Here is a 20,539-nt window from a genome sequence, read left to right on the forward strand (position 1 = left end):
CAGGAGACTACCCTACAACCTGCTATCATTGACGATGCTCCATGTGGGTGACAAACCCAGGGCTTCACACTTCCAGACTCAGATTGGGCCAAGGCATTTTAGAAGGACTACCCAATGTCATGGCACAATCCATCAGAGACAGAAAAATTTGGTTACTGTCCCTGGAGACACTTCTGTCATTGGCAACACAAGGTACATCTTGTCTATCCCTCTATTCCCAAATTAGTGAATGTAAGCAACTTTAGTGTCTTGTTTTACATTACTTTATCTTTTCGCCATTATAAGTCCAAATATACTTAATTTTTCATAATTATATTTAGGCTTTGCATACTTTTGTATTACGAGTAGTATTTTTTGTTTGATGTTATATGCATACATCCATCCATTTTTTATATATAGCAGGGCTCTTGTGGAAATCAGTTTTAGTTGTTTCAAGGCTAGTCTGAATTGATAAATACATTTTACAAACAAATTTAAAGACAAACTCTATACACAATCAAGATCTTGTTTCCAAATAAATTCTAGTTTTTCATTAATTAACACTAAAATGGCTGCCATTCGGCCATCTTAAATAAATCAAAAAACAAATGGCACGACCGAGATACAGGCATAAATTGACAGACGCACAGAGGTGAAATTATAAGTACCTGTTTTTTAGATGTGTATTACAGATTTTCCCGCTTGTCCATGGTCTTGGATTATTAAGTCAATCTAACTTCCTTTTTCGTGTGTAGAAAATATCTTATTCAATACTGCTTTTACAACCCGTATTTGCTACTTTCCAAAAAGTTCAACCTGCCTATTTACTGCAATTACTACTACATGAATCAGACACATGACACAAAATATCACATTTTATTTACATATTATTGCCAAATAAGTTCATTTCAAAGGAAAAGCAGGTGAACAATGAAAGAAGGATGAGAAAAAAGAATGAAATTTATGATTTTAGTCAAACAAAATTGCTGACAGTCGACAATCTTGGATTAGATTGTAACACAAATCAACTTTTATTAATGTGCTAGCAAACAAATGTCTGTGAACTAAGTTTGTATGTACCAGTAATTGGAATTTGGGGTATAATACGAAATGTGCGAAAGTGGCTACCAAGTGACCATCTTAAATTGGTTTGTGCTATGTACGAAGTTTGGAGAAAATCGGTCAATAAACCTCTGAGATAATGAGACCAAAGGATACATGATGAAACCCAATCCATAAGCCCTTAGACTATATCCTTCAAATCCAAATGTGATGATTGGATTGGTTTGGCAGGCAATACCCTCCATTCTGCGAAGACATGTATACAACATATAACTGCTGTTTATAAATAACATACATGCCTTTACTGAATTTAGTGTAGTTCATTTAATGAGGTAATTATATTACTCTACTCATAAATGGATTATGAATGGTATAACAATGTATTATTTATATCTATTTGATTCAGAATACTTTTATGCAAGAACCGTGATTCCAAAAGAGCAAGTATAACTTTATGTATAAACCGTTTTAGTTATAGAGATAAGCAATGTTCTGTGTTTGGGCAGAATGTGATCACAATTAAAAAAAAACACTTTTTTTCTACAGTTGTGTAATGATTCTTCATGTTAAAGCGAGAGGGTCGTCACCTGCGCACACACGGGAATTGAGTCCCAAGCAACAATAACAACACACGCTACAAACGCAAAGACTCATGGGTAGATGATTGTTTGTAAACAATGACACGCTGTGACCATCTGACGCGTGCACAGGTGACGACTCCCTCGCTTTAATATAACTATATAACAAGCTTAAATTTACAGTGTAAGGATAAAGATAATTACTGTAGAATACTTTATTTTCGCTTGGAATTTATTTTCGCTATTTTCGCTGAAGGGATGATTCCGTGAAAATAAAATCCAGCGAATATACTTTTTTTCCTATATTTCACATTCAACTCATCAAAAATCAGTGAAAATAAATTCCATAAAGAACGCCCAAAAAGCCTTTTCAGCGAAAATTAATTCCAGCGAAAATAAAGTATTCCACAGTACTTATTTCAAAAGATTTTGTACAAAAATGAACCTTTTCACAGACATCATTAATATTTGTCACCTTCCACACAAAGTAATCCGGCATGGAATCTGCTTGTTATCATGACAAATATGATAATATTTTCAATTAATTCTATTGTCAATTAATGTTTTCATTATCAAAATAGAAGGCAAACATGAAAATATTTGCACCAAAATATGAAAGTAAAATGGCCTAACCAATATAAAAAAACATGTGAAACTGTTTTTTCATGAACGTAACGTAATTTGTGACTAATAGATTCCAAATATTTACATTTCTTCAGTAACTGTCACATTTGAAAATAAAAAAAACATTACAAATAATTTAAATATTATTTTAAAACAGAATACAGCAATACTGTATTAATATTTGGTGCATTCAAAATTCCTGGAACAACAATGTTAACCATTGTGGTCAGTCTGTTACATTATTATTCATATTAGTTGATATTTTAGGCTCAATAACTTTTTTACTTCAATCTCATGTGTAAGACATACAAATTTAAAGATTAAAATTTAAACACTGTAGACGCTGTCAGGATATCACACATTTCCTTCCCATATGTCTTCCTTCAACTTCTTCTCTCCTTTCTTTTTATCTGAAAAATATCAAAATATGACGACTTTACAAATTTGATTTAAACAAGTAACTTGTAGAATGCTGTGTTGGTAATATTTTTATATTGATTTTTGTTGCATTTGCAGCAAATAGTAACCAAACAATGAGAAATCTATTGGATTGGATATACCTCTCAGCTGGCTTCACATACATAGCTCAAGCCTGCCTAACCGGTGCTTATACCAAGATTTAGTTGCAGCAGCAAGACGATCTGTGGTTACAACTTCATGTTCCGAGTAATCGCAAGAAATTGACATTGCAATAGAAAATAAAAGACTGGCACTCCCATGCAATTAATAGCAAGTGAAAAGACTGGCACTCCCATGCAATTAATAGCAAGTGAAATGCCTGGGATTGAAACATAGATTTTAAAGTCACTGATGTAGGCAATGACTAACGAGGTAGTTTATTTAACCAGTGCTGAACTACAAGCTGAAATTATAATTAAGTTAAGTTAATTTGTTTATTTCAATTTCTCCTGTCAAATAGAATACATCGATGAATGAATGTTTTGGGGTGTCGTTTACACTGTGTATAAAGTGGTAGGGTTGGATGTCATATAATTTGTTCATTTCCAACTCTCATGAAGTAACATAGAATTTCACTTAATTTATTTTTGTTTTCAAGCATTACGTGTGAATCCAATTTTCACTGTGCTGCGTCAAGTCTCAATGGAGTTTGAGGGAAATGGCATTTTCACTAGAATTTATTTTAGTGGAAAAAAGTTTACAGTGAAAATGATATAATTCACATTATTACATATGTACTGCAGTTTATTTTGATTCGTCCCTGAAATCAAAATCAGTATTTCCACACCACATATGCAAATGAGGTCTGAGAGCAAACGGAGTAATTCTTTCAAGAGTAGCATTTTTCGAAACATAGCAGAAATAAACTATATTTAGAAGTACGACATTTTACACTTGGGTACATGAATATACTTGCCGAGTGAAATAAAATGTGAACAACAGTAATGGTACTTCTAGGCAGGCACTTATTTTTACTAAAACTAATTTGCATATCACCCATGCAATAATGTTTTTGGTATTTTCACGGTCAATATGCAAATGAGCATGGTATTGCCGATCCGCTCGATCTTAGCAGGTAGATCACACTTTCATCAGGAAAAAAATTGCCCACTGTTGCCATAGCAACAGCCAAAAAAACTGGTTTGTTGACAGCTTCGCGCTAAATGTATCTCCTCCAACAAATTCAGGATACAACATCTAAGACAGCTCTTTTTACTCGGCTTGAGTGTTGGCACAATGTTACTTTTTGTAAAATCTGAAAACAAATTCTGGCCACCGTTTCCATGGCAACAGCCAAAAACTGATTCTTTTGATACCTACACATCAAATGTATCACACCCTACATTTCTATGATTAAAAAGCACGGACATAGCTCATTCCACACAGCTTGAGTGTGGGCAACAACTCAATGGGTTTTTTTATGTCTATTTTCATTACCAAGAAAATTGGCCCCAACGTTGGGGTAACTTTTCGCCAGCAACAGCTTTTAACTCGTCTCTGAGATTTGTTTTGGCTTGGCTAATTGTGTTCATACATGACAGGCAGGTCGTACCATCACTAATTTGAAAAACAATCCTGCTACCATGGGAACAGCCAAAAACTGTTTTTGAATACTTTCGTCCCAAATGTATCACCTCCTACCAATCTTGTAATAGCAATGTTTAAATGATCATGCCTTTTATTTTGGCTACGATGCACACTTGCGCTGACATTGTTATACTGTATCAACGTAATCTCAACGCAACTTTGTATGAAATGTAAATGCTATTGAAAAACGGTTGGAAATAATACATTTAACGTCCTAGCAATAAAATAAAGTGACTTCTAAAGACTGAATGCCCGGTTTTAGTTATAAACCGACGTTAGCTCCACGTTCATGTCCGGTCCTACCAACAGCCGAAAACATATTGTTTTTTTTTTTAGCAGAGCGGGTCGTCAACCAGCCTGTTATCTTTGCCAACCGGACTATTTTTATTTTGTATACAAATTTTCGTCTTCTATTTTTATCCAGTTCAAATCGTTCAGCAACATTTTTGGCATATTACAACGAACCGCATAATTGCGTGACATTGGTTTGGAACAGTTGGTCCGTTTGATTGATTGTGCGCATGTCCTGACAGACACCTCATGGTGCCGTCAATTGCTTGTTGGCCGGTATAACTGTAACAACAAACTGGCTACATTTTAAAACAATCAGCGATGAAAAGGCGGAGGTTAATGAGACAAACCATTTTACTCGAAGGAGTGGTCCTGACTCTGTGATCTCATTTGTGCTGAACAAACCCGAAATGTGACAGGGATCGTTCGTATGAAAACAAGATTTCGAAAATTTTCAAAATATACCGATAACTAAATCCTGTGATAAGCTGGAGCTGCCTGGCGCCCCGGTCTGGCAAACCAGTCTGGCACCCATTTGAGTTCAGGAAGTGTAAGTTTTTCTGAACACGCGTTGAGCGTGTACAGTCATCATTGTTGTGAAAAACATTTGTGTGTGTGAAACAGTCCGGGGAATTTTGTTTCAACAAAATAAAACTGTGTTTAGAGCAACTTGTCTTTAATCAGCTTCGAACATTTTCCGTATTCTATATACTCTGCCGTTGAGGAAATTAGACCAGCTGACACCAGATCATTCTTCAGTGCAACAGGATATTTGTTCGTTTAGCTCAGAAACTGTACAAAACGGCCCTTTTTAGGGCCACCACATCCTCCAGAGATATACCGTGTTTTAACGAGCGTAACAGTTTGATTTAGCTGTGGGTCCGTTGCTCTTTTTGTGTCGGCTATTAGTCTTTATGGTGTTTTTTTAGTTGGCGTCATCAAATTTGTTATTTTCAGACATTAGGATTTTTATCGACACAGAAGAGCTATGCCCCCTATAAACTAGCCTAACACAAATGTGCGTCGCCAACACAACATCTACAGTAACCTATTTATATTACATGCAGTGGATGGTTGGGCATTATGTTTGCTCAAATGTATTTGTTTATCATAAATGTCTACTCAACTAACCAAAACATAACCGTTTACAAAGCCTGTCGCCGACACTGTGACGCGTTACGATCTGACTAATTTCACGCAATTGTGATGTTTGTTTTAAATGTACATCACATGGAATACTACGATTGAGAGAACTTGGAGTATGTTGAGTTTTATAAACCCTGAAGGGCTCCAGGAAGACCCCCCCCCCCCCCGCAGTAAAATTAGCGATTGCCATGGAGCCGCAACCATCAACATCGAAGTACCCGGAGGTTTCTGCTGCCGACGTTGCGGCGTTACCCAGTTCCAAATAAAGATTACCAACGCCAAACATTTTAACCGGAAATCAAGATTCATTCAATCCACGGCTAACTGGCTACATCACAAGCGAAGTTGTAGCGTGCAGTTCAGCGATGACCACTGTCGACGAAAGTCATCCCGTACCGCAGTAGCATGGCATGTTTGCCAATGCAAAATTCTGTGGAGGAACTTTTACATGTAACTTCAACATAAATTTGTGTCAACTTTTCACCATTGTATTCAAACGAATCACGTGGTGTGCTGTTCTCCTTCAAACCCGGCATTCAATCAATAGGGGAGTTTCAGTCAAAAAAAACAAACATCGCAAATCATGCAAATTTAGCATTTTAAAACCAGTATACTAAAACAGAAATGCTCAGAGATGCAAAAGATAGATATATATTACTTTTCAGTATACACATCTCTGTTGATACTATCCCTCACATATTCTACTCCCACTTATTCCTGCGTAAAATGGACTAGCCTCTTTCCATGTTGACATTCAGAGTAAAATCATGTGACATGCTGTTAAAATTGGCTGTTGCATACACTTTCGCCGGTCTGGAAAATGTCATTCAAGCAACAATGCAGACTTCCCAGTGGGAGTGAAACTATTCGACTCTGCCATTAAAAAATAGGGGTGTTTTGAGCAAAAAACGAATAACCTTGGAGTGCACAAGACACACTGAATTTCGGAACAAATCTTGCATTATTTACTGCAGCAGAATACCACAGAAATATCAGACGAAACATGGAAACACTATATATTGTATTTTGGCCTGAACCTTCTCTATTGCAATTCCAGAAATTACCCCCATATGTGCACCCATTTTCCACTTTGGTATCACCCAGCCCTGAAAACAAACTCTTAATACCACGCTGAAGCGTTTGGTAATGAAAATAGTATAGAGTGAACAATCTAAATTTGCTAAGATAAAAATGCCTTCTTGTGGTTAGAGTGAAGAAGGGTGTTCAAAATATTATGGATGCAAGCCAGTCTGTTGTAATTATAACAACAATCAGACAATTGTCCTGGTCGGAAGCATTTCTGTGGTGGTCACTATTTTTGAGTGCCGGATGGGGCCGACCACCGCCGACCAGCATGGCAAGATTCCTGCCTAGGGCCAGCCTTAGTTTCTAATGTGAAACCACCGACTGTATATAGTGTTGTTATAACATGGTTACCAACATGTAAACAATTGGTATCTAAGCAATACTAACCTTTAGCTTCTTTAAGTTTCTTTCTTTCTGCATCTCTTTTTTCCCTTGAAACAGAACTTTTAATTCCTAGAGCACCACTTACAATTCTTCTTGCTGTAGAGAAAAACAATATTACTATCATAGGGAGACTTATTGATGAAAAAGAATTGGTTTGTTGTTATTAGGTCAAAGGTCAAGGATCAATATGCTAAGGGACAATTATGTCAAAGATCAATATGCTACGGGCACTTATGTCAAAGATCAATATGCTACAGGCAAGTATGTCAAAGATCAATATGTTACGGGGAATTATGTCAAAGATAAATATGCTGAGGGGCAATTACGTCAAAGATCAATATGCTATGGGCAAGTATGTCAAAGATCAATATGCTAAGGGCAATTATGTCAAAGATCAATATGCCAAGGGGCAATTATGTCAAAGACCAATATGCTAAGGGGCAATTACGTCAAAGATCAATATGCTAAGGGGCAATTACGTCAAAGATCAATATGCTAAGGGCAATTACGTCAAAGATAAATATGCTAAGGGAAATTATGTCAAAGATCAATATGCTAAGGGCAATTATGTCAAAGATCAATATGCTAAGGGCAATTACGTCAAAGATCAATATGCTGAGGGGCAATTACGTCAAAGATCAATATGCTAAAGGCAATTACGTCAAAGATCAATATGCTAAGGGCAATTACGTCAAAGATCAATATGTTAAGGGCAATTACGTCAAAGAGCAATATGCTAAGAGCAATTATGTCAGAGATCAATATGCTAAAGGCAATTACGTCCAAGATCAATATGCTAAGGGCAATTACGTCAAAGATCAATATGCTAAGGGCAATTACGTCCAAGATCAATATGCTAGGGGCAATTATGTCAAAGATCAATGCTATCATGGGCAGGAATTATGTTAATGTCTAATTATGCTTCCGGATGCCTAATATTAGTGGGGGTCCACTATTTTGGGAATGATCCTTTTTGTGATAAAGATCCACAGAATACGGTGCCAAGGGTCATTTATATCAAGGGTTAATGGTGCCAGGGGTCAATTACATCAAGGTCTATGATGCCAAGGGTCAATGGTGCCAAGGGTCAATGGTGTCAGTGGTCAATCATGTAAAGGGTCAATGGTGCTAGGGGTCAATTATGTCAACGGTCAATAATAACAAGTTCAATGGTCAATGATGTCAAGGGTCAATTATGTAAAGGTCAGTGGTCAATGATGTCAAGGGACAATTATGTCAAGGGTCAACCGTCAATGGTGCCAAGGGTCAGTTAAGTCAAGAGTCAATTGTCAATATTGTGTCAAATATGAATGGTGCAGAGTCAATATTATGCAAAAGATCAATTACGTCAAATGTCAATATGTCAGTAAAAATTCAAATGACCCAATTATGTATATGGGTTCAAGGGCATTTAGCTGCTCACCTGCCATGGCGCTAGTCTCTGGTCTTGGTTTGTAAGGCTGTAAACAATCCACAAAATTTCTGGCTTTCAATTTTGATTCTCTAGTGGCTGCTATCATAGGTCTTGACTTCAACATCGGATGGGACATTTCCAAGGCACTGTTTGCTAGAGAGAAAAAAACAAACAATGGTCTACTTCTAATAACTGTTACACGAAGTGTAAATTGTGTAGATATATCAAGCCTTATTTTAATGAATGGAACTTACCAGCAATAGGACTAGAGAATATTGCTAATGCATGGGTATCATCTACCCACTTAATATCAAAACCTTTGGATCTACAATAAAGAAAAGTCATAACTGAAATGAACATTTTGGACAGAAATAAAAATATCTTTGTAATTGGAGGAAACATTTTAATATATAGGTACTCAGTTTTAAAAAAATTCGCCTTATTGACAATAAGGACAAAAAGAAAAATCTAAACCTGTGTCTCAAAAATTTTTTTGCAAACTATTGCACCATTTTAAAAGCTTTCCTGGGGTGAGCAGCAAGACAATTTAAAAGAGATGATGTTCAAACTTAAAACTAGCTCTCACCATTTCTGAAAAATAAGTATTTTCTCCAAGCACTAACAAAATACATTTTGGCACTGCATGTTTACAATGCTTATCCTGCCAGTATTGTGAGCACATCATTTGTTTATTTTCTGAAATTATTTCTTAATTTCTATGTGGTTTTAGGACTGAACGTTTGGACTTTACATTGCTGTATCATTTAAAAGTATTAATTACAGGATAATTCAAACTAATTACAAGTCATTGTCAATGACACGTCCCCGTTCCGTTCATATTTGAGTGACATATACATTCAAAGCAGATCATGACCGAAATGCACCTGCATATGTACAACACATTGTGCTAAATCTGAACAAAATCCATCCATGCATGACTGAGATCCGGTTCTGGAATTGTGAAAATACGTGATTTTGATGCATTTTCGGCCTTAAAATGGCCATCATTTCGCTATTGTTAAGCAGATCATGAAACAAAGGCACATATCTATTTGTGACATGATGTACCATGTGTGTGTGAAGTTTGAACTTGATCAATCCAGACATGTCTTGGATACGGATCCAGAACTGAATTCTTTAACAAAATGGCCGCCAGTCGGCCATTTCAAACTTGATCCGAAAAAAAAAAGACGTGCATCAAGGTCCTATTATGTTTAATGTATGTACCAAATTTGAACAAAATCCATCCATGCATAACTGAGATACGGGTCCGGAATGGTGAAAATGTGCGATTTCAATGCATTTTCGGCCTTAAAGCGGCCTCCATTTGGCTATCGTTAATGAGATCATGAAACAAATGCACATACATATTTGTGACATGATGTACCTTGTGTGTGTGAAGTTTGAACTCGATCAATCCAAGCATGTCTCGGATACGGATCCAGAACTGAATTCTTTAAAACAAAATGGCCGCCAGTCGGCTATTTCGAACTTGATCCGGAAAAAAAAATGACGTGCATCAAGGTCCTATTATGTTTAATGTATGTACCAAATTTGAATGAAATCCATCCATGCATAACTGAGATCCGTGTCCGGAATGGTGAAAATGTGCGATTTCAATGCATTTTCGGCCTTAAAGTGGCCGCCATTTGGCTATCGTTAATGAGATCATGAAACAAATGCACATACATATTTGTGACATGATGTACCTTGTGTGTGTGAAGTTTGAACTTGATCAATCCAGACATGTCTCGGATACGGATCCAGAACTGAATTCTTTAAAACAAAATGGCCGCCAGTCGGCCATTTCGAACTTGATCCGAAAAAAAAAATGACGTGCATCAAGGTCCTATTATGTTTAATGTATGTACCAAATTTGAATGAAATCCGTCCATGCATAACTGAGATCCGGGTCCGGAATGGTGAAAATGTGCGATTTCAATGCATTTTCGACCTTAAAGCGGCCGCCATTTGGCTATCGTTAATGAGATCATGAAACAAATGCACATACATATTTGTGACATGATGTACCTTGTGTGTGTGAAGTTTGAACTCGATCAATCCAAGCATGTCTCAGATACAGATCCAGAACTGAATTCTTTAAAACAAAATGGCCGCCAGTCGGCTATTTCGAACCCGATCCAAAAAAAAAAAGACGTGCATCAAGGTCCTATTATGTTTAATGTATGTACCAAATTTAAATAAAATCTGTCCATGCATAACTGAGATCCGGGTCCGGAATGGTGAAAATGTGCGATTTTGATGCATTTTCGGCCTTAAAATGGCCGCTATTCGGCTATCGTTAATCGGATCATGAAAAAAATGCATGTGCATATGTCCCATATAATGTGTGATGTATGAGTGAAGTTTGAACTTAATCGGTCCATGCATGTTCGAGATACAGGTGATCACGGACGCACGGATGCACGGATGCACGGACGCACGGACGCACGGACGCACGGACGCACACAGGGCAAACCATAAGTCCCCGTTTTCGGACTACGTCCGAACGGGGACTAATAATGATACTTACTGAAATTGAGAAAATGACATTAAAAGATCCTGAGTTTTGAATTCTGTTGGAAAATCAAACAATTCTATCACATGACCAAAATCTGTGATTAAAAAAGAGAGAAACATGGTTAATTTACAAAGTTTGTGACTAGATTAAAGATATAACATTATAATTTCAGACACAAAATTATTTATTATGCAGAAAAATAAGGTGTCTATAAGAAAATGGATCAAGTAGTGATTAGTACTTTTCTTACCTTCATAATTAAAATTATCTTTTGGTTGGTAATTATAATAATCAAACTTGGGTTCTTGCACAACAACCTTTTTCTTTTTTGTAACTTTTTTTGAAAGCTGTAATTGCAATATAAATTGTTATTGTAAACAGTGTTAATGACTATCATATCTCATTCCCTGACTTGATGAATAATTATTGATGTTCAACTTGACATGTTTAATCAAATAGAAGTCTTATCATCATTGTCATACTTGCATTATCTGGCAAGTAAATACCGGTAACACCAAATAAACAGCATGATAGATACTACTTCAAATCAACTGCAAGGTGTGTGCGACTCAAACAGATGTTCGCCCATGCCACTTGATTGCCTAGCTGCATACTTAATAACTTTATTATGTGCAGGGAGCATGATATTGTTTCATGCCAATCTACGCCATACAGCGTAGTAATTTAGTGTCTTAGTAGATACATTTTGTACACTACAAAAAAAGAAATATTTTACAATGTTGAATTTCAGTTGATTTAATGTTCCAAGAATATTCATAGAGTGACCCCCAAACTGGCCTCAAATTAAAAGTCCTCAAGTTGCTTGGTGAGGATGCATGCTTGAGAGTTTAGTTCCCGCAGACCATTGTTGAAGAAACCATATGTAAATAGCTTTACCGCCTCTTCGTCAACTTCAAAAACAAATTTTCTCGATTGCTGTTTTTCACATATGGACAGACTGGATAGCTTTCGCTTAGACATGCTGCTCAGTTGAGAACTAGAGATCAGAGTGATCAATCTCATTGTAGGATGTTTTATAGAGCTATATCTATACTTGACACCCACTGATACCTTTATTCACAGGCCGTCGTCACCTTTTGTATCTCAGTAAATGACGAACAGAAAGTGACATTAGGTGTTTTACTTCAGGCAAAACAAAATAGAATTTTTGGGAGCCATCCAACTACCCACAACTTAGCCAAAATCGTGTTTTACTGAGGCGCGACTTAACAAGGGATCACTTTATTTTTAAATTCACTAGTTCGTGAATGAAATGTTAAATTTGAATATGAACAAGATTTTGCTTTAGTGCATTTAGCTGTTAGCAAAATAAGTGAAAATAAAACCCAGCAAATAAAGTCAGCTCTATACAGATTACAAATCTGCAAGCTCATCCAAACATAAACAACAAAACTGCACTTACATTGACTTCTATCTCCTTCTTTAGTTCTTGATTTAAACACTCCCCTGTCTCATCAAACATAGTATCCCACGAGTCTTCATCCTCATCTACTGTAGTTTCCATGGTAACCACATCTTTAGCCTCCTGGCCAATTTGCGATTCTCCAACGTCCATGAGCTTAACGTCTTTAGATTTATCAAGATCACAAATATTTTTGGTAACATGGTTTACATCCTCACTATCTCCTGGTGACATAGCAGAATCTTCTTCTTTAGGAGCAAGTAACTGCATTTTTAAATCAGCACCAAATGAGTCAGCAGTATCCAAATTCGTTTCCATAGTAACCGCTGCATCAGCTTCTTCCAAATTGGTTATTTCATTGTTTACAGGGTGGGTGTCCATAGATTTGCAACTGGCTTCTGAGATATTTAATTTGATATTATCAGCACATGGTTCAATTTTATCTGTTGTATCTACAGTTATGGATGGATTATACACTACATGTAAATCATCTACTGGTTCTTTGCTCATTGATTCTTCCTTTTGATGAATAACTGAAACATTCTTGTTGACAGTTTCTACTATTTGCTTTTCAGTCGCTGTAGTTTTGTCCTTTAGCTCGCATTCATAAGTTTTACTTGTAATCAGTTCCATTTTTGAGGAAACTCCAGCAATCATTTCAACATCAATCTTACCCATACCAACACAGTGTTCTTTATGAATCACAGGATCCTTTTCCTCATGGCAGTGGATACTTGTATTGCTTTGTACATTATCTGTTTTAACTAAACCAACATTCTGTACAATTGGACGAACTGTATCAACTATAACCTCATCTGTGATTGCGGTGTTCTCATCTGAATGTTCTAACACTGATCCCTGAGGTTCTATCATCAAATCAGAAATTTGTTCTGTATTTCCTAAACAATTTTTATTAGTGGAATGGGCATCAATTATATCATCTCCTGTAATATTTATTTCCTTTGACTGACTTGGTGTTTGTCTAGAAGCATAATCATTGTTTGCATCAATGCTAGTGTTAAAACTTGTATCTGTATTTCTATCCTCAACAAATTCAAGATCATGTCTTGTACTAAAGCAATCACTCAGACTGGCCACTGATCCCTTTATCTCATTCTGGTATACCAAGGATTCTTTTTTAGAAACTGTGGGATTCTGACTTTCTAAGTTATTAGGCTTTTTCCTATTCCTTCTCTCTGTTTTTTCATTTGTCCTTGCACTAGAAGATCTCTCTTCAACATGCCTTGTTTCTGACTTGTCATTTTCTTGAGACATTGAAACTCTGTCTACATTTCGATGCTTCTCAGACCTTTCATTTTTGCTTGTACTCAAATGTTTTTTGCCATCATGCTTTTGAATCCGCGGATTTCGCTCATCGTATCCCTGAGATCGTTTTGTTCTTTCTTTATGGCTACCTTTGGATAATCTAGCTTGGCTTTGCCCATCAGCAGATACAGATTGTTGTCTATCTCTCTTTGTTTCATTTATTGTTGACTCAGCTTTTGTATGTTGATTAAGTGACTGTTGTTGTTGTTGTTGTTGTTCTTGCTGCCTTTGTCTCATTGCTCTTGGCATATACAGTTCCTGGGCAGCTCTTCGGGGTCTGCCACCAGTTCTGAGAAAACAAGAATTTAAGACTACTGGGGTATTGTAAAATACTTTATTTTCGCTTGGAATTAATTTACGCTATTTTCGCTGAAGGAGTGATTCAGTGAAAATAAAATCCAGCTAATATACTTTTTTTCTTATATTTTACATTCAACTTACCAAAAATCAATGAAAATTAATTCCAGTGAAAATAAGTTATTTCAAAGTACTTTAGTATGTGATTATTCTACTTATTTCTGTAAATGTACCGGTAGTTACAGTAATATACTACTATAAATTAGGGCTTTAATGAAGATTACTGGTGCTTAAGTAATTCAAGCTGAAGTTCCCATTTTGTTGAAATCAATGTTGGTATACATGTAATGTGTAAGTAAGGGATGTCATGTCAGGGTTTGAAACATGTTTTTTAAACAAATTCACATGAAAATAATATATTGCATAAAAAGGAAGAGCATGAATTTTTTGAACACCATGTTCACAAATGTCACCAAGTGTAAATAAAACCCAACTACTATATGAGAAAACCCAACTACTATATGAGAAAACCCAACTACTGTATGAGAAAACGCAACTACTGTATGAGAAAACCCAACTACTGTATGAGAAAACCCAACTACTGTATGAGAAAACCCAACTACTGTATGAGAAAACCCAACTACTGTATGAGAAAACCCAACTACTGTATGAGAAAACCCAACTACTGTATGAGAAAACCCAACTACTGTATGAGAAAACCCAACTACTGTATGAGAAAACCCAACTACTGTATGAGAAAACCCAACTACTATATGAGAAAACCCAACTACTGTATGAGAAAACCCAACTACTGTATGAGAAAACCCAACTACTGTATGAGAAAACCCAACTACTGTATGAGAAAACCCAACTACTATATGAGAAAACAACCCAACTACTGTATGAGAAAACCCAACTACTGTATGAGAAAACCCAACTACTGTATGAGAAAACCCAACTACTGTATGAGAAAACCCAACTACTATATGAGAAAACCCAACTACTGTGTGAGAAAACCCAACTACTGTATGAGAAAACCCAACTACTGTATGAGAAAACCCAACTACTGTGTGAGAAAACCCAACTACTATATGAGAAAACCCAACTACTATATGAGAAAACCCAACTACTGCATGAGAAAACCCAACTACTGCATGAGAGAACCCAAATACTATATGAGAAAACCCAACTACTGTATGAGAAAACCCAACTACTATATGAGAAAACCCAACTACTGTATGAGAAAACCCAACTACTATATGAGAAAACCCAACTACTATATGAGAAAACCCAACTACTGTATGAGAAAACGCAACTACTGTATGAGAAAACCCAACTACTGTATGAGAAAACCCAACTACTGTATGAGAAAACCCAACTACTGTATGAGAAAACCCAACTACTGTATGAGAAAACCCAACTACTGTATGAGAAAACCCAACAACTATATGAGAAAACCCAACTACTGTATGAGAAAACCCAACTACTATATGAGAAAACCCAACTACTGTATGAGAAAACCTAACTACTATATGAGAAAACCCAACTACTGTATGAGAAAACCCAACTACTATATGAGAAAACCCAACTACTGTATGAGAAAACCCAACTACTGTATGAGAAAACCCAACTACTGCATGAGAGAACGCAACTACTGTATGAGAAAACGCAACTACTGTATGAGAAAACCCAACTACTGTATGAGAAAACCCAACTACTGTATGAGAAAACCCAACTACTGTATGAGAAAACCCAACTACTGTATGAGAAAACCCAACTACTATGAGAAAACCCAACTACTATATGAGAAAACCCAACTACTATATGAGAAAACCCAACTACTGTATGAGAAAACCCAACTACTGTATGAGAAAACCCAACTACTATATGAGAAAACCCAACTACTATATGAGAAAACCCAACTACTGCATGAGAAAACCCAACTACTGTATGAGAAAACCCAACTACTGTATGAGAAAACCCAACTACTGTATGAGAAAACCCAACTACTGTATGAGAAAACCCAACTACTGTATGAGAAAACCCAACTACTGTATGAGAAAACCCAACTACTATGAGAAAACCCAACTACTATATGAGAAAACCCAACTACTGTATGAGAAAACCCAACTACTGTATGAGAAAACCCAACTACTATATGAGAAAACCCAACTACTATATGAGAAAACCCAACTACTGCATGAGAAAACCCAACTACTGTATGAGAAAACCCAACTACTGTATGAGAAAACCCAACTACTGTATGAGAAAACCCAACTACTGTATGAGAAAACCCAACTACTGTATGAGAAAACCCAACTACTGTATGAGAAAACCCAACTACTGTATGAGAAAACCCAACTACTGTATGAGAAAACCCAACTACTGTATGAGAAAATCCAACTACTATATGAGAAAACCCAACTACTGTATGAGAAAACCCAACTACTGTATGAGAAAACCCAACTACTGTATGAGAAAGCCCAACTACTATATGAGAAAACCCAACTACTGTATGAGAAAACCCAACTACTATATGAGAAAACCCAACTACTATATGAGAAAACCCAACTACTGTATGAGAAAACCCAACTACTGTATGAGAAAACCCAACTGTGTTCACGCCAGTGTGGACACTAAAACAGATGATTGTACAAACTATGTTGAGCATTGTTTTGGTTCTGGTGATCTCCCAAAATATGACCCATTATCCACAACATGAGATAAATACAGTAATTAATATTTATGGCAATAGTCAGAGGCACATACAAGAAAATGTTGGGTTAGCTAGCTATTTCACAACAATTCTACACAACTCAATAAGATATTTAATTATCTCACAATAACAGATGTGGAATGCATGCTATCATCTCTAAGGAAGTAGTGAGTACTGCTACAATGATTGAATGTCCAAGAATTTTGGGATTCAGATTACAGTGGTATAAATTTCATACAGACGAATGTTGGCTAAAAATGTCAATTACTATGCATGAAAATAACACTGAATTGTTTATATAGTTTGTTACATTTATTTTGCACTTGCAAACTTTGTTCACAAGGGGTGTTGATTGGTGATGTGATGGGTTAATGTTCAATGAAGTGTTTGTGTTTGCCCACACAAAGAATTCATGAAACATAAGTTATTCTGGGTAATGCTCTGACTATACTATAAACATAATCATGTGCAATACCTTCGTTCTCTTGGTTTTTCATGACGCTCTCTGACATCACCACTACTTCCATCAAGGGAGGAGAGTCTCACACTTTTAGATGAGGTTTTATCATAGTGCTGTTTATTTTTTGGTTGTCTGTCATCTTCTCTTTTACATTCTGTCCTATAACCACATTGAGCATCACCATCCATTGGATTCCTACGCCAGTCAAGTAGTTCCTCTTCCTTTGCTGCCATTTTCCTGTAATTATTTTTTTAATAATTTTGCTCTATAAGGGGTAACTTATTCAAAAAGTGGAAAGGGGCAACAACCTTTATTTGGAAAAAAAGTTTAGACATGCTCTCTTATATGAAAAATTCCCAAGGTCCAGTATTTACAAATCCTAATTCATGATTAACAGGATACGTGCCAGTTATAATAACAATAGAACAACTGTCCTGATTGGCAACATTGATTCCCATAGTGGTCTTTAATTTCGAAGGCTGGTCACTGCTGACCAGTATGGCAAGACCCCTGCTTAGCATAACAATGGATACAATGGAAGTAATTAACATGTTTTATTGATATGCACATTAGCCATGATGTTCTGTCTTTTTTTAAAAAACACTGATGCAAAGAAAATCAAAAATTGCATGTAATGTATTTTGATCATTAAAATACAAATTAACCATTATATAGATAAATCTATCATTTATTAAGTGGATACACTACATACAGAGCATATAAGACTAGTATAATAGGGTAATACTAGTAGTATAAGAAAGTCTTCAGTTTTTGTGAATGAAAGCCGAGTATATAGAAATAAATATACATTGTATATATAAATGTGTTTATAAGCACAGGTTTATGTCACTCACTGTATAATTTAGCATTAGTGTACATACAGTTGTGGCAACAAAATCCTAATGCTCAGTATCTCCAATATTACAATCATGTGACTCACTAACTTCTGCAAATGCTCTTTGTTTTGTGGAAAGAAATTGAGAAAATATCATCATTCTATATGCTGAACAGAAACTTACCTGAGATGAAGAGGACAGACAACAGTTCTTCTATCGTCTCCTTCACCAACAGAAAACGTTGACAGATTGTTGAAATCTTCCACGGTATGGTGAATGAGGAATCGATAATGGCTTAGTAGAGGTGGGAAAAGAAGAATACTACAAGAAAAGGTATACATCTGTTTTTAGCAAACTGATATACTGGGGGTATATGCGCACCTAAGTGTTTTATGACAGAAGGTAAGTGTGGGACTAATAGCTTTTTTGGAAAAATTCACTGCTGTCTCAAACTTTCTTTCTTCGTCTTAAACAGAAACTAAAAAAGGTGTTACTGGTTTAAAAGCATTATATTTTTTTTCTTATTTCATCCTAAAATGGATATTTTGAAAAGACCAAGTGACAGAAACCAGAACCATCAAAATCCCATCAAGGTCGGCACACATGAATAGACCATTTTCCGTTCACTGCGAGAATCACGCGTTATGCGTGAAATCGAACGTAAAAACAGGACAAACAAAGGTCATAGCGTTGTAGTCGCGTCAAACATCGCGTGGGATTCGACAAACGCGAAAGTATTATAGGCAATTTCGATTAAGTAAGGGTATTCGGAAGCAATATTCCTCTGTCGAAGATCGGCCGGTCAATGTAAGCTGCGAAATAAAGAAATTCTAGTTCAAAATCAAATCGTTTGATTTTTGCGACAGACGTTCGACGCGCGTCTTTCATGCATCTCGCGAGATCTCGCAATTGTACGGAAAATCACCTATTATTATTCAGTTCCTTGAAAAATGAATTTGAGCAAATATTACAAACAAGCAAAATTGCTATACAGCGTATACAAGGTATATATATGTGTGAAATAGAACACTGTGGTATAAAAAAAATTAGCATACAAGGCACGCGCAATGATATATTTGTATTCAGTGTTATTTCAGCAATACCACTGTCAACACTGTCATTTCATTGTATCGTACTGTGAAGTATGTGATGAATATATACGGTACTCATGATTACTGCCAGATAATCAGTAACTACTTGTGTCTGGTGTCATCAACCTAAAAGAAACTATCGTGGAAATATATATAAATATTCAATATAATTTTTTGTTTTATAAGGGCTGCTCAGTCAGTGCGTTCTATTTTGTTGGTTGGTGCTACAACGGAAATTCAACAGCAGGATTGTGCTGATAGTAATTCAGGTCTTGCAATATTCAATGTATATTTTAAATATATTTAACCATAAATAATCTATGCATAAATAATATCTATAATCTTTATTTTATTTATTTAATACTAAACTAACTGTAAACCAATTTAATTTTTTAGCAGTGACCTTTGAAAACTGTTGTCACAAAATATAAAATCGCGAAAACTACTAGAAGTGAAAATTAAGTGATTTACAGTATAAATATAGTATTAAAACATTAGAGTAATAATAAAACTATTGATAGAAATAAAAAAAATAATGAAGTAAACTTTCCTTAAACTCATAAAATGACAATACTACTTTGACAAAAATGGTAGTTACACAATTCAGAATTAATAGTCGTAAATTATTTATGGATACAAATTTTTAAATTTGTATTCCGACATGGAATCGTCATTTCAAGTTCACTTGCAAATGCAAGAGGACTTGTAAAACTTTAAATCGACATGAAATCTATAGCAGTTTTAGATATGTGCTGGTTATTATGACACTTATTGTATCATTTTAACCTGTGATTATAACATTACGGTACAAGCATGATAATAATGCGATGGCGATGTCAGGAAATGTAAACAAACTGAACAAACTATAAAATTACAAATCCCACATTTCTCACATTCGTGACATTGTCTACATGTTAGAAGCTCGAGTTTCGCGAGATGTCAGAAGAGTCAGACGTACCTTTTGTCCCAGTCGTGTTGCTCCTGGAAATTTTCGATGTCTTGTAAAACTAAGTCGACAAATTCGCTCTCTTTAGCATTCAGGTACCGGTTATCTATCATGAAAGCCAGACTGACGGACTTGAAAGTCTGAAATCACAAAGCTCCTCGCAGCAACAACACTGCTCAATATCCAGCAAAGGTGAAAGGTCACATAGACAGTGTGTGCGTAATACGTCATGAGTTTGTGTGTAAATAATAACTCCTCTAAAATTTAACATATGACTGGACTTCTAAATTCCAAAACAATTGTTTACCTGGTC

General features: G+C 35.9%; 1 protein-coding gene across 1 annotated transcript; it reads right to left on the reverse strand.

Moving 5' to 3' along the window:
• Window positions 1-836: 836 nt before the first annotated feature.
• LOC100378849 (uncharacterized) lies at window positions 837-20,452 on the reverse strand. The gene is made up of 10 exons (XM_002742290.4): window positions 20,239-20,452; window positions 18,373-18,510; window positions 17,369-17,590; window positions 12,555-14,169; window positions 11,382-11,478; window positions 11,144-11,225; window positions 8,865-8,935; window positions 8,620-8,763; window positions 7,200-7,292; window positions 837-2,653 (listed from the first exon to the last, which is right to left on the reverse strand). The coding sequence occupies exons 1-10, from the start codon at window positions 20,337-20,339 to the stop codon at window positions 2,598-2,600; spliced, it is 2,619 nt and encodes an 872-aa protein (XP_002742336.1). The 5' UTR covers window positions 20,340-20,452; the 3' UTR covers window positions 837-2,597.
• Window positions 20,453-20,539: the final 87 nt, after the last annotated feature.

The sequence above is a fragment of the Saccoglossus kowalevskii genome, chromosome 10, assembly GCF_978046115.1.
Source record: "Saccoglossus kowalevskii chromosome 10, keSacKowa6.1, whole genome shotgun sequence".
NCBI classification, from domain to species: Eukaryota; Metazoa; Hemichordata; class Enteropneusta; family Harrimaniidae; genus Saccoglossus; species Saccoglossus kowalevskii.